This window comes from Netta rufina (genome assembly GCF_964035555.1).
Source record: "Netta rufina genome assembly, chromosome: 2".
NCBI classification, from domain to species: Eukaryota; Metazoa; Chordata; class Aves; order Anseriformes; family Anatidae; genus Netta; species Netta rufina.
This window is the reverse complement of record NC_140124.1, coordinates 135,549,868-135,577,561: the sequence shown is the minus strand read 5'-3', so window position 1 is coordinate 135,577,561 and position 27,694 is coordinate 135,549,868. Positions and strand designations below refer to the sequence as shown.

At 41.5% G+C, this 27,694-nt stretch overlaps 1 protein-coding gene across 3 annotated transcripts; it reads right to left on the bottom strand.

The window, feature by feature from the left end:
* PTDSS1 (phosphatidylserine synthase 1) lies at window positions 1-27,613 on the bottom strand. Of its 3 annotated transcripts, XM_084282784.1 has the most exons (14): window positions 27,290-27,613; window positions 22,215-22,306; window positions 20,706-20,750; window positions 18,415-18,539; window positions 16,889-17,047; window positions 13,415-13,566; window positions 11,474-11,615; window positions 10,494-10,606; window positions 8,930-8,995; window positions 6,197-6,296; window positions 5,266-5,334; window positions 4,684-4,753; window positions 3,268-3,385; window positions 1-3,140 (listed from the first exon to the last, which is right to left on the bottom strand). In XM_084282784.1, exons 1-13 carry the CDS (start codon window positions 27,466-27,468, stop codon window positions 3,273-3,275), a joined length of 1,425 nt encoding a protein of 474 aa, XP_084138910.1. In that variant the 5' UTR covers window positions 27,469-27,613; the 3' UTR covers window positions 1-3,140; window positions 3,268-3,272. The 3 variants fall into 3 exon arrangements, with proteins under 3 accessions (XP_084138910.1, XP_084138909.1, XP_084138911.1); XM_084282783.1 differs by having other exon boundaries at window positions 1-3,385; XM_084282785.1 differs by having other exon boundaries at window positions 1-3,382.
* Window positions 27,614-27,694: the final 81 nt, after the last annotated feature.

Genomic DNA, 27,694 nt, shown 5'->3' with positions numbered 1-27,694 from the left:
CACGGGTGACATGGGTTGATTTACTGAGTTATTGCAAAATACAAGACTTTGCAATCGATACAGAGCAACTCTATTCAAAACTATTAAATACATGGTAACATCTGTGTCCTCTTGTGATAGCATGGTAAAAAAACAGTACAAGTTTTAACAGATGGAACAATAAATGGTCATCTTCACAGAAGAGTAACAAAAGCACTGGTTGAAATTACACTCCCACTATTGAATTGGAGGCTGTATATAACCCATACAGCAACTTTAGTACTGGAATCCAGTACTTCAGGCTAGCACTGGTTCACTCCATGCCTGCACCTTAAAACTCTTTGTTTTCATTTAGCCCACTACACAAAGTTCTGGCCACAACCCCCTGCTTATGCCCTGCTGCCCCAAATTAGCCTCCCTTCAATGACTGACAGCGCTGACAGCCAGCCTCTGGAGGGCCAACTCAGCTCCCTCACTGGCAGCAGGAGAGATCACCAGAGGACAGAGAAACAACATCAGAAGCAGGAGAGTACGGAGGAGATGTTGAGGCAGAATAAGTAGTTAAAAACAGGACAGTGCAGCTGTGACTATTACAAAATACTGTTCAAGCAGCAGAATTCATACATGGACGCTTGTTGCTAAAGAGCTCGGTGATTTGTCACGGTAGGTGTCACGCGCACACCAAATTCAGCAGTAGCGTAGTAAAATGGTAAAACTGGGATCACTTGAAGTTTACAGCAGTGATCAAAAGCACCTTTCCAATGCCTGCTAGTGCAAAGCTCACATCCAGAGACGATGGAGCTGAAAATACAGTTGTCAGTCAGCAGAGGACTTGTGAGAACACGTGTGAATTCCAGGCAGAACTGTTGACAGAGGACAGGAAATACCATTTTCCAAGCAGCACTTGAAAAGTTTACTTGTTTCCCCTCACCCCAGCCCTCCCTCTGAAAGAGTAGCAAAAAACAAACAAACAGACAAACAAAAAAATCACGGGAAATATTTAAAAAGATGTTGTCAAACAACATTTCTTCAAGGCCAGCGCTGTTGTAACAGCGTAGAGAAGTCAGCTTCCAACAAGACAACACTTCGCATTTGCCTTTTCAGTTTTTAGGGTGCAGTGCAGCAGCGGAAGCACCAGGTCTGCAGTTACAAGAGGTGTGCTTGTCCCCACAGGCAACCAGATGGTGTACTTCAGTGTCTGCTTGCACACGTAAGCGTTGTAGACACAGCTGGTGTGCATACACCGTGCAAGTAGGAAACGGGCTCTCACCTTGCACAGCCACAGGACTTACTGGATCGAAACCACTCGGCTTCCAACCTCTCGCTTTGGTATTGGATCAACAGAAAATGTACAATGCCGTTCTTCAGCCTTACACAGGCTGACTTATTAACCAAGGAAATAAAGTAACGAGCTGAACATCCAAAGAAATCTACAAATACATTCATCAATATGCAGCACACCACAAAGAAAGAGACAATAATACGCGGATCTGCTGATATGAATGAAAACCAAGAAGTTGCAGGAAAGCCTGAAAGTCTTCCTATCGTTTTTTCCCCCGTAATGTTTAATGTCACCGTAGCAATGCTGATCTAGCAGCTTCCACTGTGTGGCCTCTGAAGTTGGACACTTACTTGATTGAAAAGGGGGGTGGGGAGCAAAGGGCCTTTGAGGAGTTCAGCAGCAACAGTTAAGTGCATTGACAATGTCGATCATCTGTGGCACACAGGAATTCGTGGATTACACAGGATACTTGTTTTTTCCTCCTATTTACAGTATCATACACTTGTATAAAGTCTCTGCTGCATCTTCTTTTGTCGTTACTCTGTGGCAAATCAAAGTAACTTATTCATAGAAAAAGAAAATCCCAGGTTCTTCTGAAAACTAGTGGCTGAGGGTATTAATTACCCTTACATAAGCTACCTACCTCTATCAACCCCCAAATTTAATTGGCACAAAAACATTTCGATAACTTAATACAAGAACAGATTGCTTTTGATTGTTTACCTCTTGATTTAATCATTACAGTCACACCTGGAGTATTACCCACGTTACTAGATGTTGGATTTAATATTTCAAACCCCTCGGCCTCCCCCCCGAGAAAAAGAAAATAAAAAACCTGCATGAAAGTCATTTTGCTGTTGGGTGTCCAGCTGCATGATAGGAAGTACAAACCAAGACGGTGTATCACAGAAATATCATGCTAGCTCTCAGACACCAAAGACCTCAGCAAGTCTTTACAAATAATTATGTTTACGGAAGCAGTAAGCAACTGGGCTCCAGCAAAAAAAACAAGCCTGCCTTATCATCAGGCTTGGTAGGGCACCAGAGCCTTCAAAGCAGTTTCTGCTTTCAGTCTGAAGAAGCTGGGATTTCTTGGTTCCAGCTGAGGCAGAGGCAAATCAAAGGGGAGAAGGAAGGAACACTGAACGCAACGTGACACGGCTGAGAGAATGGCAGACTTGCATTTGAAGATGCAAAATGCTGCAGTAAAGAAGAAAAACCAGCTAAATGAGATATCTGTCTCTGAGGGCAGGAGGCACGGCCCTCTCTGTTTTGCAACAGGTTTTTATACAAGGATTTTAAAACGTTCAAAGAAATAGAATCTGTAACAGTCAAGCAGAAGGACAACGCAGAACAAGAGGACCGTATTTGAAGGTCAATTTCACATCATTTACAAGAAACCTGGACCCATTTCTCAGCTGGTAGAACACTGTCACCAGGTCTGTAGAGCCTTTAAATAAAAGCAAGCAGCTGTCAACGTGTATGGACGTTTTAAATATTTACCAACTGTCATATAGAAAAGTTTAGTGGTGAGAAAGACGGGCAGTGGCTTTTAGTCAAAGGATTGCATACTCTTCTAGAAAACAACAAGAACACAGTGAAACAAAACAATCCAATCAACCATGCAAACTGATTATCAGTTTACTAACCTTCATGTTTATGGCCTCAGCTACGATATTAAAATGCACTTGTAACACCTGAACACAAAACAGGGTGTACCTGCTATGATAAAATTACTTTTCTTTCCAGCATACTCTTCATTAGCTTTTGTTGCCACATGCTGAAGAAACTAGGTTTAAATCAGTGAATGGCAAGTATCAGCAGACGATGAGTTGCACAACACCGGTGGCTCCCTCTTGACCATCCTTTTCTTCAACGCCTTTCGTTTTTTAAATTTAAAATTAAAAAAAAAAAAAAAAAAAAAATCAATCTTCCATTTGGAAGCTCAGAACCAGGTCTGATTTTCTTTGTCATCTCTAATCACATTATAGAGTATCTTCAGGCACCTTTCTTATTTCTTGCCAATTCCATTTGTTACTTTTGACTTGGAGTGCCGATTCCTCCTCCGAGATGAGTGGCTTTCACTATTGACCGCATGTTTTGGTGGGCTATTGTCAGCACCTGCTGAGAAATAAAACACTTTTTGACTATCTGACATTGACAAGTTCTTGTCTGAAAGACAGTGAAGGCTTTCTGGAGCTACAGCATTTACAGTATGGAGTAGTTCAAGCTAATACAAACTGGTACTCCTACTCCATCTAGTGGCCTAATTACAAAAAAGAATGAAAACAAATTTAAGAACTGTAAAATTCCTCCTCTTACAAGAGATTTCAGAAGTTTCTCGTAGCAGAATATAGTGGTGAAGCATCTTCTATTTTGAAATGACATCAATAATTCAGATCTCTACACTTTTATTACTGACAGAAGTTTTATTACTATCAGAATTTAAGAACTATGAGACTGAAGTCACAGATTCAGTCTTTCTTGACAGGTAGTGTTTGACTCCGAGAAAACAAAGGGAGGCAATGGGGACTGAAAGAAGGATCCAAGAGCAAAACACGAAGAGGTTAAGTTCACAATTAATAAAGAAACAGATAAAGTCAGAGAACAAATATTTGCTTGGCTAGATTTCTCCAGCATGTATAAAGAGACTTTTCAAGTGCAAGCAATTTTTCTTCAAATAAAAGTCCACAAATGCACTAAGCTAAGAATAAGTTATTATCTGCATCTAGAGAAATCACATTTGGTATATAAAAGCTCAATTGTAGATGTTTTTCAAGTATATGATAAATAAGAAATATTTTAATGATACTAACACATATGGAGCATGAGCTCTGACAGGTCACATCCAGATGTGAAGCTTGATTTTTTTCAATAAGCCCACACTAAATAGTAAAAGGAAGAGTAAATTAACTGACCTCTAGTGTAGGGAAAAGAAGTTACAGAGGTGGGCTGCCCGTAAGTACAGAAGAAGCTGTTTATGACTATCAGCGCTGCACTAACTAGGCAAGTGTCAGCAAGAACATAAGCTCCAGGGCACATACTTTACTTTCTTAAAAAGGAGGAATAAAAGTATAATTTGCACTCATATATTTAAAACCAAACATGCCATGTTTAGGTAGAAAACCCATTCAGAACACTTATGAAATATGTACCATCTTAAACCTCCAAGAATGATCTGGAATAGCAGGAGAAAAGAGAAACTGCTCCATAAAAAAAATAATACATTTCTTAGAATTGGAAGAAAAAAAGAAAAAAAGACAGTAAAACCAAATAGCTTTGTAGATGATTTATCTGTAGAGCTCCTGCAGGGATGTTTAAGGAAGTCCAGCTGTCTCCAAGGTAAGTTTCTCAAGCCTCATTTCCTAATGCTAAGCATTAATGCTCCCACTTTAAGAATACACATGGAAAAGAGCTGATACCTCTGCTGAATTTAGAATGAAGCCAGGAAGCATCTGGACTGTACGGGCTGTCTTCGCTTTCTGATAAGGTCTGCAAAACACAAGAGGGACACACGTCATTGGGATGCTGATTCCTGAGGCCAGCACAGACTTGTAGATTGAAACTGTGGCAGAAGTCCTGATAAAACATACAAACAGCACTTCAGATGTTTCCCTTCATAGTTAAGGGGTACAAAATAGATGGTGCAGTAAGAATTCACCACTTGCCAGGTGATCTGTTGTGTAACCCAGTATTCTTAATATTCCCCTAGCATTCCACCTGTACAATGGGAACAGCAGCTGACCATTCATCCCTGAATGCTTTGCCAAAATTACAGCCTTGTTTTGGGTATCCAAGAGGACAACATTCTTTAGAAACCACCGTGTAAGCTGGGATCTGTCCAAGGCTCACTGAATTCAGAGTTCTTTCTATTGACTTCAGTTAAGGCTCCAAACCATCCCCCTCTCCCCCATGTATGTTAGTTCTGGTAAAGGATCCTAACATCTAGTAGCTCTGTTGTTTCATTCTGGTATAAAACAAGACCAGGCATCCTAGTAAAGTACCTTTTCTCGGTGGCCGTAGTATTCTGCGTACCAAACCATTCCATATAAACACAGGAAAGTTGTAAAGGCCTAAACAAGGAAGGAGAGGAAAAAAAAATGTAACTACTTATTTATTCATTTTTCCCAAATTCCTTGCTGGTTCAAAATCTTTGAATTCCTGGAGATTCCATGTTTGGAGACTTTCATGCTCTGTTTCTCTCTGCATCTTTTTTCACATCAATTAAAACTTGGGCTCCAACTTTAGGATACACTAAATAGCAGAACAATAAATACCGACTTCCTATCACCTGTTCGAACTGTGTTCCCAGTCAGAAGGGAGAAGCATTTAACTGTCACAGCCCAGAAGAAATGCCCTAGTTTTCATTAAAATGTGTTCGGCATCAGAATTACAAGTTGGGCAAGACTAACTAATGTGTTTGCTGTTGTAAAACGGGCATTTCATGCTGCATTTGCAGTAATTACACTGAAGTGCAGAAAGTTGCAGGCTGAGTGAAAACAATTTGCCTGATAAAGCAGGGCTTCTGCAGTTGTAAGACTTCAGTCTGAAGCAACATGCATTACTTATTAATGCTGTTCATTAATTCCTGTTCTCTTCCAGAGGGCACTGTCAGAAGCAGCTCCCAGATTATCCTCAACTGAACTGTCATTTTCTCTCATAAAGAGAAGATCTATAACCACAGTTTGTTTCTTTGGTAAGTACTGGTTAAGTGACTACATTCTACTAGGTCAAGAACTAAGGAAAAAGTTATTCTTGTCTCTTCAGAGTAGTTCTAAACAATCTCATATTTGCTCTTCCTAGGACATGCACGACGTTCTTTACCAGCATTCCCTCACAATGATCCCCTGCTGCCAATGTTCCAGAGAGGAAGCTATTTAGATGCTTTCAATGCCTTTGCTGTGCCTTATGTTTCACATGAGAAATCTCACTTACCACACAGAGAAGCCAAAACACAACATACAGGATTTGTGTTTTGGAGAAAAGATCCTGTCCAAACTTTATGCACACAATAGCTTCAAGGAAAGCAATAACCCTGTGAGTGAATACAAGAAAAACGGAAGAAAAAAAAAAAAGTGGTTACAAACACAAAAGACTTAACTCTCATGTCCACAGCCCAGGCTCGGGACGGTCAGCTCTAAACAAGCACTACTCTCTAGCGAGCACACATCTCCCCAACAACAGCATTAACTCAAAGTCTTTGGAAAATTTATTGTTCATTCTTTATTTTTCTTCAGCATAAACAGCCCACAGAAAATGCTAAGCTATTAGGCCACAATTCCACAAGCCTCTGCTTGTCCAAGGAACAGGCAGGAATGTGTGCCAATAGCTGAGAATTTCTGTTCATACCTACCACTGTGCTTCAGCCCTCACCAGATAGAAATGTCTTTTGCATGCTGAACAACCAATAGACTCCCTGTTGGGTGAGCTAGAACTACGCTTTGGATATTTCTCTGCAGGAAACAAATTTACTACAATTCTAAATAGGTTACTTTGCTCACTTCAGAAGTATTTTAATGAGAAAAACAACATGAAACAGTATTCCAAATTCTCTGAGCCCACACGTTTGCTCTGGTTTACGTGTAAACCCAGGTCCACGCTGTAATATTAGAGGATTTGTGGAGAAATGTGAGAGGAAAAAATTGCTGCATTTACTTTCCTAGCCAACATTGTAAGAATAAAACCAAGTTCCATCTCTCCCTCATCACCAGGTATTTACATCTTGTCAGGCTCAAAGCTATGGAGTCCTCTCTGCCACTTGGGGTGGAACGAAGGGGCTATAAATCCAAAGCTTCCACCAACTCTTGGTGTTACTCTTTTTTCCAGCAGATTACAGCAACAAGCAGCATGAAGAATACTTGCACTGCGCACACTTTCCACAATTAGATCAGGCTGAAAATATGCAATCACAAAAAAACTTATTTGAATATCTATTTTCGGACTTATTAGACAAACGTGTTCAGTGAGAGCTTTGAACCAAGGATGACAGTTGCTGTAATCCATCCTCAACGATTTGAGTCAGAAAGCAAACATTCAGAACTATGTCTCCCTTCATCTTGTAAAAGAATATGTAGGCATTGTTTCTCTTGGATGAAATAGGGAGCGCATCTTTCTTCCTTCATAGCACAGACTTTGAAAATTCCCCCCTCCAAATTATAAATCAGTTTAATATGCATCTTTTATATGACTCTGAGATTGCCATCTGTAGCTAAAAAGAATGTTTTTTCTTCCATACTAACATCTCAATTCCTAAATCATTTAAATACATATTTCAGTAAAATGTCTGTATTTAAATGTGAACCTCTGAAATGGTAATTCAGTTGCTCTGTCACTACTCAGATGTTTCTGCACAAACAGAGCAAGTTTATTTGATTCTACTTGTAAATTAAGCACTCATTAACTATTTGATTGATTAGTTATTTTGGTACTAAATTAACACCCAAATCCAAAAGACAGGTTACTCTGTAATGATCATTAAAAAAAGCCAATGCCTTTTTAAGGACTATGTATGTCGCAGTCTCCCTTTAGTGATCATAATGCATGTTTTGAGGAGGGGGAATCAGGGAATCCTCCCCAGGTAAGGGGATTTAGGCTTACAGAATACATTACTTACTCCTACTCAGCTCTAATAAACCTAAACAAGAACAGAAAGTTACTACCTTTTGAATATCCATTGGATGTTATGACCATGAGTTGAAGACAGTAATAGATCCATCCAGGAAGGTGGAATCTCAGTGAAAGAGGTGAATATTTAATTCCTTCCAAACCCAAGGAGACATGTGTCATGTTCTCCAGGGTACATTTAAAGCAAGACTAGAAGTCCCTTCAATTACATTGCAGCGTGTTCCACTCTCATCTCAACTAACTGCTGAAAAATGGGTATTGCTTATGGTGATACAGTGTCCCTGGACACAAGCCTGCCAGCTCAGCAATTCCTTAAATGCTGGGACATCCCTGAGACCAACAATAAAGGTGAGGGGCAGTTTGGCAGAGCACTGTAATTAAATTAAATTTGAGCATTTTATGGCTCATTGAAACGCTGTGCTAATTTAAGCAACAGCTGCTTCTATTAAGCACAAAAATGATTTAGACAACTGGAGATAAGACATACACTAATCCTGACAATGAGAATGAAAAGCCTGTTTTCATTTAAAATCATTGCCATCAGAAATGAGCTTCTTTAATAGCTCTTCGAGAACAGAATAGGAATTTTTGAGAACTGTGGTTTGTTTCACCGCCTTTTGTTGTGATTCCTCAAATAGCAGCAGTGCCCACCTCGACAGCCTGGTGAACGTTACTCTAATGACAGGAAAGCAGTAGGTGCAAAAGCTTTATCCTTCTCACCTAACTGAGAATACGGGCAGCAAGGCCAGTGCTACTTTGAAGGAGGCTAGCTTTATCCAGCAGTTTCTAGATCTTCCTTTTATTCTTCTCCTTACTCATTCCATCAATTCTCATGTTCTACCCCTAAATCCAGAATTTTCCTTTCCTCTGAACTTGCAAAAAGAAAAAAATTCTCTCTTTACTGTTATTTATACTAAAACCACTACAAGACAGGAACTACAAGACACGAACTGGCTTCATCCAGTTTCAAGCCTGTTTCTGTGCTGGATTCCTACTTAATACCTCTTCAAGTGCTTCAGGTTTGTACGCAGCAAGAACACTTACCCGAACACCCAGCACTGAGTTCCCACCCTCTTGCACTGCGTATCTGTGAGGTAGGCATAGTACTGCCTGCGAAGGAAAACACAAGAAAATTCTTCAGCGATGTTGAAAGTCCCCAGAACATTTACATTTAGAAACCTAGTTTATGTTACAACTGGATCTGCACTGAAAATGAAGTGCTGATGCTTGAATTCACATGCAATCATGCTGGATGTCTACCAGATGGCTCCAATTCTAGCAGGACAGATTATCACATAGATCAAATAGCTTGAAACAACACAGAAAACAATCCTGAGAGCAAGGACTGGGAAAGTACCCAAACTAGTAGGCTAGCAGAGCTACGTATTTGCCTCCTGTCTCTCCGCTGAATCTCCAGTTCTTTTAGGCAACACAAAACAGCTTCAGAAGAATTAGAAAATCCCCATTTTTTTCCACAGCTTCTCTTCAATTTGCTAACAATTGCACTTTCTTGAGAGATGTGGGTTTAAACCTTGGAAGTAACTGAATGTGGCTACCCCATATCCTGGGTGAATGCTCTAAGCAGCATGTTTTTCTGGTCTCTAGACTAAGTAGTGAGAAAATTCTGCTGTGTTTTCTTTGAGCTCCTAAATTTTTAAGAGAATTTTAAAATCCTCTTTTTCAAAAGAGAGGAGAACCCTAAGTAAATGAGAACAAAGTTCCTTTCCTCAGTCTCTGATTTCTGCTGACAGATGGGGAAGGCAAGCGTTGTTAATCAAACAACATAAGGATTGTTTAAGAATAAAGATCTCTACAGGCTGTGAAGTGCCATAAAACACCTGAAAACTCGTTTAGGAGATTAAAGGACGTTTAAAGTGATTTAATTAACAGTGTGAAATCACCGCACATAACTTCAGTGACTACCAGCTTCAAAAAAACACTTTTAGGAATAAAGCAATGCATGGCTGCTATTTAACTGTCCAAGGTAACATTACATTACTTGTGAATGGGAAATACCTTGTTTCTTAACATCAAAACTGTGAATTCTGTCTACATTCAGCTACGCCACAGGGGGAAAAAAAAAAAGAGGACTGTGAAATAGCATGTGTGACTAAAAGCAGGGTAGTTCCTACAAAAAAAGTTAACAGAGCACAGATGACGTCCTATCATTCAGAATAAGGTAATGCTCTATCTTATAACATGTTTATCTTTCCTGTAGACAAGCAACACAAGGAACTCTGAAAAAACAGAGAGGGAAAACTCTATTTTCCCTCATCTACAGTTTTGTGAGCATCTGACTCATCAATCCAAACTTCTGCATGCACCCAGTCCTCAAGGATAAAGCGTGCAGCTGCTATATAAACAGAAAATGGAACAGACAGGTTCTGCATCCCTATGGAAACACAGATGTTTACATACATTTTACCTTACTAGTTTACTGGGCAGAAAAGACACTTTATTGAAAATTGGTGATTGTTTTTGCTTTTCATGGTGGCTAAAGCGTAAATTCCTTGAAATGAACTGCAATCTTTCACAAATTACATGTTGTTTTTGGGTCCCTAGAAGTCAAGTTACTCTGAACGTTAAAACAAAACAAAACACAAATTACCTTACAGTGGGTGCTGTAATGATTCCTATGAAGAGAATTCTCCCCCAGCTTAAAGGGTGGCTTGCTTGGAACACAAAGATATGTTTCAAAAAGAATGTGTTCAACTCAGTCAGCTACATAAAAATAAAAAAAAATCAGTTAGTAGTGTTCAATTTGCATAACTCTTAATGAGTTACTACAGAAAAATTGTGGATTAATATGGTAACTTAAACAGAGAAGGGCTATTTAGCGCTCCACTGTAGCCTTGCTTATTAGGCTGAGAATTTAAAGTGCCTATAAGCAAGGAATGAGCCATTAAAACAAGAAATTCTTCCCTAGACACCTCTGTGAAAGCATTTAGTCTCTCATGAAACCTGGACCAGATACTAACTTGCACTGCAGAAGGTTTCTGGAATCTTTCACGTATGAATAACTGAGGCAAGTTTTGTAGAGGGGTAGAAGAGAACTTATCTATTTAAAACAGAAACCAACCAACCCCCCAAAAAACGATTAAACACCTCTGGTTGTCCTTTCAAAAACTAAATATGGCAAGTTAATAACAAGCTATTTTAGTGAATTCTGTCAGCATTTGCCTGACTATGTACCCAGGCAATTGGAACATATTACGGAGTCTTGCTGGATCCCAGCCAGAACTGTGAGGATCGGTGATCCATCCAAAAGTCAATGGGAAAGAAAAAAACAGAAAACAAACAAAACCCACCTGTCTGGCAGTTTTTAAAACTGTATCAATTGCAAAAAGTAAACTGATGGCCAGTGGCATTTGTGTTTTTTTCCCCCATTTTCCACAGATTCTGTAATTACACTCCCGAACTATCATGTAACTCCTGTGAACAATGCCCTGACTAGCTTTGTACGATCAATTCATTTAATCGTGCATTTCAGTGACAGCCATACATTGCATTAGAATATCTTCTAGCCGAACACAGCCAATAAGTAACTGAGCTGATGGCAGCTTTGATTTCATAGAATTTGCTTCTTACCTGCCAAATGATCATGAAAAGGTAGATTCCAGCCACCCTTTGAAATGAAGACTTCGGGTCAAACCAGCGGACGTAGGTCCAGCTGGCTGGGGTGAACTGCAACACAGCTCTTTTGATTTTCCCTGTGGTCGTGTGAATATCCCTAGAAAAAGAGAATGGCTGGAGTGAAGACAAGGAAGAGGCAAGGGAAAAAAAAGAAACAATAGCCACGTTACGGATGTTTCAGAACCATCACACTTTTTTTTTGCTGGATAGCAAAGATCTCTACAGAAATAACTGTGTACCGGGCAAGGGGGAATTGAGAAATGTGATCTGTTAAGCATTTCGGTCAGGACACACTATGAAAGCCCACCCACCTCTACCTTGAGTCAGTAACTACCTAAAAAACTTCTCTCTCATTCTCTCCGTGAAGGAAGAATAAAAGAGGATTACAGTTCTCCAAATACCCTGAAGAATCTAGAGAATACTTCTCCTCAGTCTATGCTGCCACTGCTCTTATCCCAATGCCAAATATATCTCTGATGTCCACGAGCTCGTGGACATCAGTCCTTCAAGGATCTCTTAAATTTCTTATTCATCAAACGTTTAAGAGGCTGGCTCTACTGGGTGAAGCATACTGCACTAACAGCACACACAGCCCTTGCTGTTCTGGTATTTAGCTGCACTCTCTTCCAGAGAAATGTGGTAGCACTGTCATAAGCTAGCAGATTGTTAAATTCCCTTTTGAAAGGGAATGGAGGTTCATCTGACAGATGACTTATGGTTATTGCTTTTGGTAACAATTCAGATGAGCAACACCACCCAAAGGACAGGGAATTCTAAGAAAAAAAAGAAAATCAAGAGATTTCTGGGTTAGAAGTCAGTTTTCAACCTATTTCCCTGGCCCTTCTGGACAAAAAAGAAAAAAATAAATCAGATTTCATTTTTGTAATATTTGTGTTCTCTTAGGCTAGTGGAATCTAAGGTTAAATAGGTTAAGGGGGGGCAGGGTGGGGGGAAATATTCTAATCTTTAAGATCCATGTTTATTCATCAAAAAAAGGGAAAAGAAAACAAAAGAGCATAAGCAAAAGCTTCTCATTCTCTGCAGTTCCTCCTCACATTAAAGGTCCAAAACATCTACAAGAAAAATATCCCACAAGGATAATAAAAAATAGTTCTGCCAAAGATACTCTGCTATCTGCTTTAATTCTCAGTGAGCTCTCCAAAATCAGAGGGAACATCAGCTGTAATGCTCATTATTCTGTCTGAACTGAAATGTGGGAAAACTGAATTGAGGCTGAAGGCTGGATGGTTCTCAGAGCAACAAACAAAGGTAGGAGGTGGGAGAAGGTGGGCAAAAACAACAGAAAGAAACCACAGTGGGAGAGCTAAGAACAGGAACCTACTCAGCCACAAGCTGTTGCCCTTTTACACAGCAAATGCTACTTCATTTTGCAAATAAATCATTTATTTTGGAGGGTCAGCAGTGGGGTAAGGTAATTCACAACACAGGTACAACCAGCCTGATTCCTTTTTTTATATCAACAGACTGCCACGCTGCCTCATCAAGCCAAACCCAAATCTGGAGATTACAAACACTGTATAAGGAGAAAAGCAGTTACAATTAGCTTTGTTCATTGCTTTCTTCAAAGTTTTATTTCTATAAAATAAGCTGAAAATGCAAATAGCTTTACTTCCTCCCCCCTCCTTCATTTGGCATCAATAATTGTAACTTGGATTGCAAAGAAAAATATATACATAACCATATTTACAAAGATATGCTCTAAAGTAATATTAATATGAAAAGGATTTTTAAGACAAAATAAATTTACAGCACTGTTAGCACGTGCAGCTTGCATGTCATTTCTGTATTACATGCATTTTACATATGCAAAGAATGTCTATTTTCCAAACAATTTAATATTAAAGAATATTTAATTAAGCTTTAATTTAGACCTACTTGAAGCTTGCCCAGTGATAGGTCCTCATCTCCAAGAAACGACAAACTACCATGCCCAACCAGATGCCACCCCCGTTACAAAGCAGGATGTCCAAAATGACTTGATCCCACCAGCATTCAGCAAAGTTAGGCAGAAGGTGCATGAAGAAGAGCTACAGAATACAGCAAAAAGAAGATTCTGGGTGAGGAACAGCACAGAATTAATACAAATTCATTTTTAAGAACACATCCAAATACCAGCATTTCAGTACATGCCATACTTCAAGGACACGAGCCACAATCACTGAAATTTGATGGGAGTCCTCTCATTAACTTTGGAAGGCCTTGGGTAAGAGTATGTAAGACCTCAGGGCTCCTTCTCACCATTCCCTGCTGGGGCAGTGCTGTACATAAAAGATTTTTAAATAGCTGTCAGCACTAAAATGTGTTGAAATTCAGGACTTAAGACTTGCTCTGATTTAAAAAAAAAAAAAATCTCAAAACTCCTTCATTTACTGTTTTTTTGGGGAAATTTAGTGACTGTAGGAAGATTTAGAGTTCACCAATAACTCAGACACTACAAGTTTTGCTGCCATACTTGATCCAGAACGGCTCCAGCAGTTAAGAGCATACTGGTAAGTACTAATTGTGAAGGTGATTTTAAGATGAAGATACTGGGAAATAGCCCAGGAACAACTCAGTGTTGGACTGAAAAGCTGCCACCACTGGGAAAGAGCAAAGCAAAATTCAGGCCCTTAAAAATTTCCCCTGGAAAATGATTTACTTCTTTAGCAATCAGTTCCTTTCTGAACTTAATCCTCAGCTTAACTGAAGACCGCTATGAGGCATCAGTAAGGCAGTTAAACATGTTTACAGACACATTTGATAGCTTTTGGTAGAGTGGAGGAGGACAGTTGGCCAGATGGCAACAGTTGAGGAAAGATACAAGCATAATTTACTGAGAGATGGATTCAGCTCTTCTCATCCTCCTTTAAAAGGAAAATAGTTGTATTATTTGTTCTACAAGGGGAAAAAAAATAAGAAAAAATCAGAGCAACCCAATAATTAAGAGACTGAAAAAAAATCTAGCTGTGGACTGGCACTCAAGAAAGCCACTTGTTAAGCTGTCCCCTTGAAATACTCCTGCAGAAGCTTAACAAAACAAATAGCTAACTAAATAACCCTCTGATAAGCATGGCACAAAGTTTGTCAGTAAACGAACATACATAATTTGATTTGTGTGTCTGTGGAAGATTATTGGTACAGTTTGGTGGCAGAGCATCTTTTGTTGACAAATGTATAAATAAAATACCCCAAAAAAATCAGATGTGTCAAAAGGAACAAGAAGAACATTCTTGCTATACAGGATGAATGGCTAGTGGTCAAGTTATAATAAATCAGTGCCTGATGTTGACAAGTGACCCTTCCTTTGAAAACTCTTGCAAAATGTATCAAAGCAGCTTGGTTGCCTCTGCCAATGCTATATTGAATTTGAACCTGTAAAGAAGAAAACTGAGTTCTCTTCAGGCCTTAAGCTAGACAATGTTGCTTGTTATCTTGCTACAGACAGCTTCCCTTTCATGTTTCAAGTAAGTTTAACACCAAAAGGGACACTAGGCTATGAATCCCAATATGCAATAATCCAGACAAAGGCACCAGAAGTTACAGGTAGGGAGGCAGCAAAGAGCAGACCACAGGTGTTAGGCAGTCCGTCTGAGCTGCTCGCTGCTTTCTCAGAACAAGAGACCAAGGCCCGCCCGCGTCCCAGCTTTAATCCGATAGTAAGCAGCGAGAGCCAAGTGTCCCATTTCAGAAGGGGGAGCCAGCTCAAAGCCATTAATGCTAACAGGAGATGCACAGCTAAATCCCTCCGTAACTGCCCCGATAACTTCTGCAGGTTTCTAATGACTCCCCTGAATTAACCAATTCATTAAAAATCCATTTGGGTGGTGATAACCTCTCCATATGTTGAACCTCACCCAACACATTGTCTGTCCCCACGATCTGCCTTTCAGCAAGGGGGAACACTAGACACCCCGTGCGGTGTCAAGTTGAAGACGATGGTTGTGTAAAGATCAGCTGAACGATAAGAGAGTGTGTGAAACAAATCCAGATTTAAAACTTCTTTTCCAAAGGGAAAAATGAGTACAATAACCACCAAAGCTCTTCTCTGTGAATGGGTACTTGTGAAATTCTGAGCTTAAAACAGTTTCAAAATGGCTTAAAAACCAGCGTATCCTTGAATGCCACAGAACAAAAATATTTTTTGAATATGAGTTCATGGCACCAATATTTTCAAACCCAGAAATTTAGTTTGACAACTAGATCCTTATCTACATTTCTGAATTATAAACGCACTGTCAGATAAGCCAAGCATTCTCAAGAAGGTAAGCCCTATAGAAAACTAGTTTTAAAGATTAAATTAATGTGTTTCTATCGACAGTTGGTATCTTAAGTATGATAGGCTAAACTACACTGCCCCCAAAGCTGATAAAAAGTGGACTTATTTTTTGATGGGACAATTCAGAGAAAAAAAATATCATGAAACTCATTTTTTATAGAAACTCATCCTTGCTTTTTTGGTGATGCATGTTCTAATTAATCAGCTTGAACTCTCAAAACAGATCTAACAATAAAGATCATCAGTCCAAGCAAGTCAATTGACTAAATCAAGTTAGGATTTAAGTGTCAAAAGTTATTTAAAATAAACCCTACTGAAACCTATTTTAACTGACTGAAACACAAGCTTGGGAGAATTGTGGTAAAGCTGGATAACAAAAGTAAGTCAATCGTCCCCCAAACCATGGTACAGGGGACTACAATGGGTATGAAATAATTTAAATCCTGGTTCAATAAAAAACACATTTTTATGTCAGTCAACATGAATAAATGAGGCTTGTGGGGTACGATTTAACAAAACAAGTGGCTATGCCCTCTGGCCTCATGACAGAGAACAGCACACTGAATGATGTAGTGCTGTTCCATATAGACTTCTCCCCTGAGTCCTCTCACTTCCCTTGGGGATTCCAGAACTCCTTTTTACTGTGCAGTATTTAAAACACTTGTATGGTGTATAAACCATATAAAATGTTTAAATGCTATTTTATTTGGAGTAAGGGGATCATGACAGTTGATGACGGGTATCACAAGGTGAAAAAGGAGAACAGCTACTCAAAATCAGGGTATAAAAATCAGCACCTGAAATAATATGAGGTTTGGCTCCTATTACAGCAGAAATACAAAGTATGGATGGCAACAATAAGCTGCCAAGACTTCCTTTTTATTTAAGTAAACCATCATCTGCCCAACTTACCTAAAGCCCAGCTTGTTGTTCTCCATTACTGCGACCAAACCAATTGCTCTGCACCTGGTTTATAAGGCTTAAAACATGAATCTGTACTGAGAACTAGCGAGTCATCCTCCTAGGAACATTCCCCTTCTGTCCCGGAACAATTAAAGAGTCACGTGTTTTCTTGAGATAAACGGGTGCCCTACCTCCGTGAGCTCCCAGGTGATGCTGATAGTCCAGCACAGCCCGTAGCTGCGGATCAGCAAAGCCTTCATAGCCCAGCCCCAGAAATGCCCAAAAGCAAATATATCAAAGTGGCTGAGGATTCTCTCCCAAGTGATAACGTGGCAGTTCACAGCATATTCCTGTTAAAGATAAAAGATACAAACAAAAATAACTTCGATGAACGGAAAACTGCAAAAACACTAGAAAGAGGGAATTTCTTTCTACCCAGTGAAACCCAGATGAGCAGTTGATTCCTTAAGAATCTTAATTAATATTTCAGTCACCAATATCAAAAGAAATGCGTTCTCTCATTACATTCTAACAGCGAGAGCTAGAAATCACTGTCCACTTAAAATAGGCAGGATATAAATCAGGATTCCACCAGAAGGCTGAATCTGGGGGGTTCTGTCTTGTCACTGGGCACAAACTGAACTATCTCCAACTGGAAATACACATGTAAAAAGCTCTCTGCTCTTCAACCCTCCTAAAACATACATTGCCATCTGCAGGTAACAACACAGCACTGCTCAGAGCTGCTGAAGAAAAGCTTCTCCCTCAGGCACGAACCATTGCTACCCCTGCACAAACGAGCCATGAACAAGTTGAAAAAGGGATGGTAGAGAAATGGTTAAATCCTGGTCTCCATGAAGACAACAATGCAGAATTTTACAGGACTCTTGCCCTGGTACACAGATGAAAAAAGAAAAAAGTATTTTTGCTTATATTTTTACTAGGACCTTTCCCCCCACCTGATGCATCACCTTTTCAACCACCGCTCTGCCAGTCATACAGTGAAACGTGTTTAACTTCCTTTTATATGCAAGCAACTTGGCCAGAACAAGAAGAGACCAAGTTACAGCCTCCATTATCACTGCACTTGAAAACTTTACTCCAACTTTCTTTAAGTGACAGTTATCAGGATCAGTAGTTCAGAAGTCTCTGCCGCTGCTACAGGCAGGAAATCTGCTGTACTGTGGTTCTGTGCCAGCAGTAACACCAGTCCTCCCCTGACTTGAAATTATTTCTAGCTTAAATGACAGGAGAGCCAGGTGAGCCTGGCTTACCAGCAGACTTCGTCTCAGCTCCCTTTTGTTGCTCAGCAACATCACTAACGCCCATGCTCAGGCTCCATTTAGGAACGTGTCCTCCCAGCACCCTAACAGCAGGCTGCCCGTGCCTCAGCACCACCACACGTCCTGCAAAACGTCCCACCAGGGGCCTCTCCACAGGCTGCAGGGCTGCTTCTCACTCCTATCTCCCAGCTGCTGTTGCACAGCCTTTTTTTTCCTACCCCTTTCTTCAATCTGCTCTCCCAGAAGACTGTTTTTCACTCCAGCTGATTTCAGTGTCACTAAATAGCAGAGTCAACAAGCCCTTTGTGTCAACTATCAAGTACAGGCAAAACCTTACATTGCAAATGACAGTAAATTCAGATTTATCCCTTCCCAGCCATGCAAAACATATCTAAAAAAGCCAAAATGTCCAATAAGGTGCCGAGGATACACACCATAATATCTGCTTCCCTTGTGGCGTACCGAAGATTAGGATCCAGCCAGTACATCACTGCTTTTACCTGCTCAAAGTTAAGGAAGAGCACGAACACCAGGAACAGAAAATAGAGCACACTGAGACCTGCAAAAAGAGTCTGCTTTAGAATCATATTCACAAAAACATTTTTGGACACAGAAGGTTCAAAAAGCTTTCAAACAGGAACTCAACACATGCCCACTTTGCACAGATTGAGTTTTCTACATACAGTGCCTACAAGCAAAGCAGCTTAAGAAACAAGGCAGGTGGTAATCTTTGAGCACTCGGTCTTTCATATTATCTCCTGCTTCATGTGATACGATGTATGCTCAACTCTATCAATCCAGTCAAAAAAGAATCAGTCTAGACAGTTTGGGCATGAGTAACACAAGTCTGTGATCAGGAAGCTCCGTAGTAGGAGACACATCAGGATCACAGGACTGGATTGGCTTTTTGCCTTTACTTTAAGTTTTGTTGGTCTCATGAGTGCAAATCTCCAAGCCTAAATGCAGATTTCAGCACCAAGATCAGTTTACTAATCTGACAACAAAGAGTGGTTACAAATATAAACTGGAGGACTGGCAGGCTTCACTTACTTTTGCGAGTTGGAAAATTGGCTGTTTGAAGCTTTTGAAGATAAAGATGATGATATGCTTACATACATTTATAAGTTAAGAAACACCGATGTGTTTGAGACTACCTCCTCTCTCCTCCCAGTGTCAGAGTATGGATTTTATAAAAAAAAAAAAAAAAAAAAAAAAAAAAAAAACTTGTATGAAGTTAAGAAGGGTCTTAGGTGTAGATCTGTAGGCAGATGAAGCTGCTTTTGGGAACATATCTTTATATTACTCACAAGTCCAGATATCTATGACCACATTTGGAAGAGGCACATAAACACACCAGTTCTACAGTCTAACACTCAAACTTACTTGCGTCCTGCAGTGATGTCGTGGAGCGCAGAAAAATTAACATGAATAAAAACTTAGCATCTGCCATCCAAAACAAACTATAGCAATTATGAAAAGAAGAACTGAAGTGTTATTAACCCCCAGGACGTGCTAGAAAAGTTCCATTCAAGTGCACACGTGTACAGAGAGTCTATATTGTCTTCTGCAGTGTATCCCTAAAATGCATCAGGTAAACAGATGCCAAACTACTAAAATAAGTGCAGCTTGGGGGTAAGGGTGCATCCTGAAATGCTGAAGATGTGCCATTCCTGCCTTTCATCGACTGCACAGATCTGAGACCTCTAGCATGGCTAAGTAAGTCACACCAAAGGAAGCAGGATTAGAGAGGGGAAGATGTCACTCGTGATTTTCCTTGCAGTTTTTCCCCAGAAATACAGAGGGTCAAGCTCTGCCTGGGAAAGCTCTTTTAATTTACATTTGCTGTAATCAGAAGTGAGCAGTAGGGACTGCGTTTCCCCAGCTTCAAAAGGAGCAGGATTCTTTAAGCAGTACTATCTAATCAGCAGTATCCTCCCAATGTCAACAGATGAGTAATCAGCTACTTTGGGAACCTACTTATTTTTAGCTCTGTGAAGTGGCAGGAGAGAGGGACATTCATAGTCCCGTTAAAAAGAAAGGGACCAGCTTTTAAACCAAATCCGCCTAATTCCCTGTAAATATGCTTAACATTTAGGCTGTGCTCTGTGAACTCTGGATTATTTTTAAAATGTTCATGTTCCTGCCATGTAATTCAGGTGTTTAAGGAGCAGGATTTCACTTGGTAGCTACTGCAGTTAATGGAATTATTTTCCCAACTATGAATGCAATTAGTATTTACAGTAATTTTGCTGAAATTTAAAAAAATGAAAAAATACACCTTAGGAATATTAATAAATGCATATTCAACTACATAATTCTGCTGTTTAAGAAAAAATAGCATGTTTTACAGATAATGAAAAGAAACACTCTACTAAACCAGGTTTAGTTTGAAGTAAGCTAGTTCCTTTAGTTGAGTTGGGAAGAGATGGCAGTAAAGTGGGGAGGGAATTAGGAAGCATACAGACAAAATAGGATTAAAACAGAGAATCGGAGGGAATGCTCCTTTTCTGATGATTTAATTTACACGATCCCAACATAGAGAAACTCCAATGATGTTCCCAAACATAATTCAGAACAGATTATAAGCAACAGCTCAGAAGTGGGAGGGAAGAGTTATTCACTAAGTTTGACACACAAATTATGTTTCACGACAAATCCATTCATTGGAGAAGAAAAATGGTCGGTCCTGCCAAAGCACTGAATCAGAAACACAACTTAAACTTACCAAAAACCATTCGCCATATTGCAGGGTGGGGGCGTGTAAAAGGTCCTGTGGAGGGTAAACAAAAAGCCTGTTAGAAAACAGTCAGCAAGAACGGCATTTCTCATCCCAAGTTTGACATAACCATAGATCAGTTCTATGTCAAGCTGTATAACATGCCCAAAACTTTGGGGCTCCTTCCTGTATATTTAAGAAAAAAATAAATGTATCACATTTGAGAGGGGAGAGAGATTGCCAATTAGCAGGACATAAATATAACGTTGAATTATTTTAATGGGAGCTGTTCCCAGAACAGTAGTATACCATTTACCATATCTCAGCTGAGAATCTCTTGCTCTGCTTGCTAGACCACAGCAACTCATGGCTTGCTCTCAGTGAAGTCAAATACACTCTTTTTGCACGCCAGCCAAGAAACACAGTGCTCAGCCTTCAGATGACCAAGAAATGTTAGCAAACAGGCCTCCTAAAACTTGCAAACTAAGTATCACACATCTAATAGCTGTGCACGATACCTGTGCACTTCACCAGTGTCGCTATTATTTACTTTAAAGCCAGTGATTAACCTGACTTTATTCGATTAAAATCACCTGAGTTAATGCAAAAAAAGCAGAAAAGCTGAGTCTGGCGAAAGTGGGAAACATCTAAACGTGAAATGTACATTTAGGGAGCGAGATGTGGCCAACTAGTTTTTTCAGTGCACGCTGTGGATTGCTCTTTCACAGTTGTAAGCATGAAGTTCATTTTTCTCTGACGCTTGGTTTTTCAGGGAGCGCTTTGTGAAAGCCATCTATTAATAATGTTCAAACATCAGAAAAATACATCCCAGGAGCATGCCATGAGCACAATTACCATTCATTTATTTCTGAACACTGCCGAACCTAAGACTGGTTGGAGTTGACCCAAGAATAAGGCTCTTGCTGACAGCAACGAGCAAAAATTTCAAATAAATAAAAACAGGAAAGACAGCATTTCCTCTGCAGAACTAAGTGTCACCCACAGATTTTACCCCCTTTGCACCTTCTGCTCCCCATACCATTACCAAAATCTTTGTCTGACTTAAATTTCTACTGAGCAACTGTGGTTTGACATTGTAATGTGATGTAGAGGGTTCGTACCCATCACCAGGTGATTTACGTGTTACATCTCAGAATTACTGCAGAATTACACTTCTGCTAAAACACACAGAGGCAGCGTGTTTTGAAACATTACTTAAGGATCTGGCAGCATCATTACTTCACAGTCTGAGCTGCAGCTGTGCACCTGCAAACACAGACGCTGATTTTGAAAACCCGACTTCCTTGTTAGGTACAGACAAGCTATAAATAACTGGCACTTCACTGTTATCTCCACTCAACGCGACTGCAACGCGTTTTTATACTGTCCCTTAACGTAAGGGGATTCAGAAGAGTAGAGAAAAATTACATTTAAAAGTGGCACTTTAATCAAAATAAACATAGTGGTGATAAAGGCAAATTCACATGCTGCAATAAATGATGTATGGACCTTACTCACCATTGGGAAAAGCTAGAACACTGATGATTAGAAAGAAGAAAATCACCGAGAGGATACCCCTCCAAATATTTTCCTCTGGGACAGAGTCATCTCTGAAGAGAGAGAGAGAAAGAGAACATCAAAGTGTTAAAGTGTTATTTTGAAGGTGAAGTTGAAAGGCTCTGAAGATGTAATTACTTCAATAAAAGATTACATGGAAATAAGTAGAAGAAATAAGCATGCTGGTTATGTACCCAGTCAAGACAGTAATTGCAGCAAATGGTTTTCACTCTGCACTTCTGGCTATCCTTTCTTACAAGGCATTTAAACATCATCAACACCTGCAAGCCACAAGCATTGCTTCTGCAGTGACTTCTAACAGTAACTAAATTTAAAGTAACGTGAAAAAATCCTGCTGTTTTAATTTTCACAGAAAAATCATCAAAAGCACTTTTACACTGCAAATGGTGACCAAGACTCTAGAAGCCTGGATGCAGTTCCCATCTTCCCTTCTGCTGTTTTGGTTGACGTTGCAATCCCCTTTACTTCCCTTGGCCTGTTCCCAATGCCAAATGCCTGAGGTGAGTACACGGAGACAGGGAAAAGTATTATTCCAATCAGCCTTTAATATTTTATTGTTCCCTAGCCACAGATCCCCTATGCCAGGGTTGTAGGTAACCCACAGAACAGCATCTTGCCTCACACAGCTTGGAAATTGTGTATAACACAGACACAGCCAATCCTAAAAGAAAATAGAAATAGAAAAATCACCTGCTTTGTGATCTACTAAGCCCAAGTTCTGAATAACATACGAGGTATTATTTGTGCTACTGTCACATTATGACCAGAAAAAAAAATCTAAGAATTCAAGGCACACCTGACCAAGTTCTTCTTTCTCTTGCAGGTATATAAATATATATTATATTTATATAAATATATAATATATAAAGAGTACAGCAGCAACATTGACAAAGACAGCACCCAAGCCTTCTCACCAGCAGTCAGCTTCTAGGAGACTTCAGCGATAGAATTAGAAAAGCTTCAAACTATAGGAAAAAGCACAACTGATATTTCACAATGTATCAGCTACTACTGCTCAAAGTTTCTCTATCTGGGTAATTTCAATGTGCCTGTGATCAGTTTATCTATTTAAATAAATTCCTTTACTTATCCCCAACCCACGACACACAAAAAAGTCCCAGACAACTTTAGAGGGACTACAGCTCTTTCTGGCAGAGCATTTGTCACTTTTCTGGATGGCTCAGTAATAATCTGTGACAGCACAAATGTGCTCCACACTAGATGTATTTGCTGCAGCCATAAACTCTCTCTCTTTGCCAAATTATTTCCCTTGCCCTCAGAACCGAACCTTAATAGCTCCATGGCAGACTTTCATCACAAGGAGACATTCGAGCGCTGTGTCAGTTCATCCGTACGGCAGCAAAAAGTACATTAAACACAAATGGTTTCTCTGCAGGCCTTGGGGACCCCCTTCAGCATTTTCCTTAAAGCAGCTGACCCCGGACTTCGCAGTCATTTTCCAGCAGCCACGCTGCATGGGCTGACACTTCACACTGGCCCCGAATCCCCAGCTCCAGGACTTCACTCTGGCTCCCTTGGCAACCCCCAGAGCTCGTCTCACCCAGAGCCCTTCCCAGACAGAGCCTCAGGGCTCAGCCAAAGCCATGTTCCTGCTTTAAGGCATGCAAATACCACAGGCTGTCACTGGTGCCACCAACTGGGCGGGTTTCTTTATTTTGAAGAGATTACTGAAGTCACATCACCGCACAGCTCTTTCCAAGCGAGTGGTAGAAGCATTTTTGGCTGGTTTGCTCGGAGGTGCCTCTCAGAAGGGCTAGATAACCGATCTCTTTGCCAGAAGCAGGTAAAGACAGGTAGCAGCAAGAGACCTGCTGCGGCGTGCTAGTTAAGATAAGAATTACAACGCTTGCCCAGAAGAGTTGGTTTGAGGACACTGAAGGAAACAGGGAGGCAAAATAACCGGTGGAGGAAAGACATGATCACAACAAGCTGCAATCAGGAAAATGTGCTAAATCATCTCCTCGCTTAGCCTCAGGAACTTTGATGCCGACTTTGAGATGTCGGCGTTCATGCAGCACAAATGAGATTTCTAACGCTCGTGTGGGAGGACGGAAGAAAATTCTCTCGGTTTGAACCCACTTCACAAATGCGTTTTTCAAGTCTGGCACTTTTTGAAGAAATAATAATAAAAAAAAAAAAAAAACAAAGCACCTCATAACTTCATGATGTTTTTGTCTCTCCTGATCTTCTCCCTGTTCCAGAGCACTGCATTCCAAAAGCATCTTGCAAAACCACAAAGTAGGTATTAAATCACAACGAGAAGAATTGAGGACACTGAACTGGGGTAAAAATAGCAAGGACGCTAAATTTAGAGTGTAGGGGAAAAGAAGCCTTCCATAAACGCTGCAGTGATCCACCAACATCCCCTCCAGCAGCCAGCTGCCCTCCTGCAGGCTGCCTTGGGGCTGGGAGAGGGCCACATCCCTCTGCTCCAGGGAGGAAAAAGGCAGGGAAAGTGAGAACCACTCCGTGCCTCCACGCTGGGTGAGGCCTGGAAGCAGAGGAGCCTGCGTCTGGCTCGTTCAGCAGGAAACAAGCTCGGCAGCTGCAGCCATTGTCAGAGGCACCAGAAGGATGTGCTTTAAAAAGAGAATGCCCACTACCCCACGCTGTAAAATGGAGAAGCTAAAAACACTCACGTTTCTTCCTCTGGACTCTGATTACTGCTCCTTGAACATTACTGCTATCTGAAGTTCTGTAAGTTCTCGTGAACCCTCGGGTATTTCTGGCGCTGAACAATTACAGAAGAGGCAAGAGAGACTTTAAGGGAAGCCAGATTTCCTCTGCCTATGCTGAAGTTCCTGAAAAAAATGCATTTTGCTGAACGTTGGTATGAATGTATCGTGGAAAAAATCCCCAGCTTTATAAATCGATCGGGAGTGCTACGGAACATCTGACAGCACAGGGGAAGCAAGGAAGAGGAATCATTTGGCACACCTGACTGAGCACAGGAGGTGGAAATATGAACGCAGCCACTGGAGACTCGTGCAATAAGCTGATGGGAGCAGAAAGCCCAGAGCTGGGAGCACACACTGGAAGCACGTGGGGAGCTATTCCCACCTCCCTCAGCTTCTCAAGAACATATGGCTTGAGCAGCGTCCCAAATAAGGCAACGGAGGCAATGCTTTGGTATCACCCTGATTTAGGAAATTCCTGTGATGGCTGGAAATAGCAGAAAAGGGGAAGGAAAAAACAACAAAAAAAAAAAAAAAAAACACACATTAAAAAAAACAGTAATTCCCACAACCTGACAAGAGGAGCAACAGGGAAGTGTTAAAGAGAAGTCAATAGGTACTTAAGCACAGGAAGTGAGGCTGAGCAGAGAGAGAGAGAGAGAGAAAAGGGAAAGAACATGAAACCAAAGCAAGTTAGAAAGCTAGCAAGACAAAAAGAAAGAAAAGATGGCAATCCTCTTCAGAAAAAAAAAAAAAACAAACCACCTGAGAATTCAATAAATATTCTTTGGGCCGAGAAGAGTGCACAGTCCCAAAGCTGCTGCCTGACTCATCCTCTGCTTGGAAGAATTAAAGGCAGGAGCCTTTTCTTCTCCCGAAGGTGAGCAATCAATGCCATTAGCCCCTCAGAACAAGGTCTGGATGAGAATTCCCCAATACGTTGCCAATTTGACCTAAATTAGCCTGACAGCAGGACAAGTTATCAGACAGGGGAACATGAGGCAAGAGGAACACTCGCAGCAAGGCTTCCTGATTAAATATTGTACCAACACACAGAAACATCTCTGAGTTAACTATTAAAAACGGATCCCTCAGATATTGAAGATTACACACTGAATTATATCTCAGGCCTAGGGATGAGTTAGGATGTTCTCCTGTCAAAAACAGAGTATAATGAATGAGGCCACTGCAATCTGTAATCACATACACACAACATCACTAAAGCATAAATGAGTCCAAACCCTGATGCACTAGCTCAGCCAGAACCTCTCCAGAATCCCTATTTGCCCAGAAACTGCGCGAGAAACTGAACCTAGAGGAGGATGCTAATGTTGTCTTCGCAGTCCCATTCAGCAGGAGGCAATAAAAGACGTGGACAACCTGGAACAACACCGTGAGGTGCCCCGCAGCCTGCCCTGCTATACCTTTTGCTTACAGATAAGGCTCCTGAAGATACCTGTGCCTGTCCTCGGCTTTATTTCCATGCACGACTGCGGTGGTGAAGGCTGTTCCTGTGGTGGGGCAAGAACGTGGCTACGCTTATCAGTACCGGGGCCCTATGCCAAGGGGCGATGTGCCCCAGATAAAGCACGCTGCGTGAAAACGATGACACAAAACAGTCCCTGCCCTCCGCGAACCCTTGGTAGGTTACCTGCCGGCGTGATGTCATTGCTGAGCTCCGTGATAACCTAGTAAAAAGCTGTTTTTGGGCACTGCTGGAGCCACAGGCTCGTTTTTAGCGAGAAGACCACCCAAGTCTGAGCAAACACCACAGAAGAGCGGCGCCCTTCTGAGGGGGATCTCCCACTCTGCCAGAGCCTGACAGGGGCCATATAGCCCAGAACCTCTTAGGGACCCCATAGAGACCGCCCAGAACCCTATAAGGACCCCATAGGGATCCCCTAGAACCCAATAGGGACCTCATAAGGACCCCCCAGAACCTCATAGGGTTCCTACAGAGAACCCCCAGAACCCTATAGGGACCTCATAGAGACCCCCCAGCACCCCATAGCAATGCTATATAGGTTCTCCAGAACCCCATAGGGACCCCCCAGAACCCTATAGGGTCCCCATAGGGATCCCCCAGAACCCCGTAGGGTTCCTATAGGGAACCCCCAGAACTTGACGATGACCCTGTAGAGACGCCCCAGAACCCTATAGGAACGCTATAGGGGCCATCCAAAACCCCATAGGACCTCCTGAGAACCCTACAGGGACACCACAGAACCCTATAGGGACCCCATAGGGACCCCCCAGAACCCCATAGGGTTCCTATGGGGACCCTCCCCGCCCCCCCGGCGCCCCCCAGGTGCCGCTCACCTGGTGAAGGCGAAGGCCATGAGGCTGAGGATGGTGAAGCTGAGCAGGGTGATGGTGTGCGGCCGGTAGAAGAACTCCAGCGTGATGTCCTCCACCTGCTGCTCGTTGATCATGCGGAAGTGCAGCCGGTAGTTCACGTCGTCCTTGCTCAGGGTCCGGCTGCCCACGCACGACGCCATTTCGGGACTTTTTTTTTTTTATTATTATTTTTGTTCCCCCCTCAGCCCCAAAACCTTCGCCTCCGGCCGGCCCCGGCCGGGCCCCGCCGCCGCCGCCTCCCGCTGAGGCGCTGAGGGAGCCGCGCCGCGCCCGCCGCCCCCACGGGCGGGGCCACGGCGGCCGGGGGGAGGGCGAGACCAATCGGGAGAAACGGGGGGAAACGGAGCGATTCCCCCTATCTCTTAC

Coding starts and splice junctions, on each gene's coding strand:
- PTDSS1 (XM_084282783.1), bottom strand. CDS start 27,468: ATGGCGTCGTGCGTGGGCAGCCGGACCCTGAGCAAGGACGACGTGAAC. Junction 20,751..22,214: donor TGTTCTAGCTTTTCCCAATG/GTGAGTAAGGTC, acceptor TACCCTCCACAG/GACCTTTTACACGCCCCCAC. Junction 18,540..20,705: donor AATATGGCGAATGGTTTTTG/GTAAGTTTAAGT, acceptor CTCTTTTTGCAG/GTCTCAGTGTGCTCTATTTT.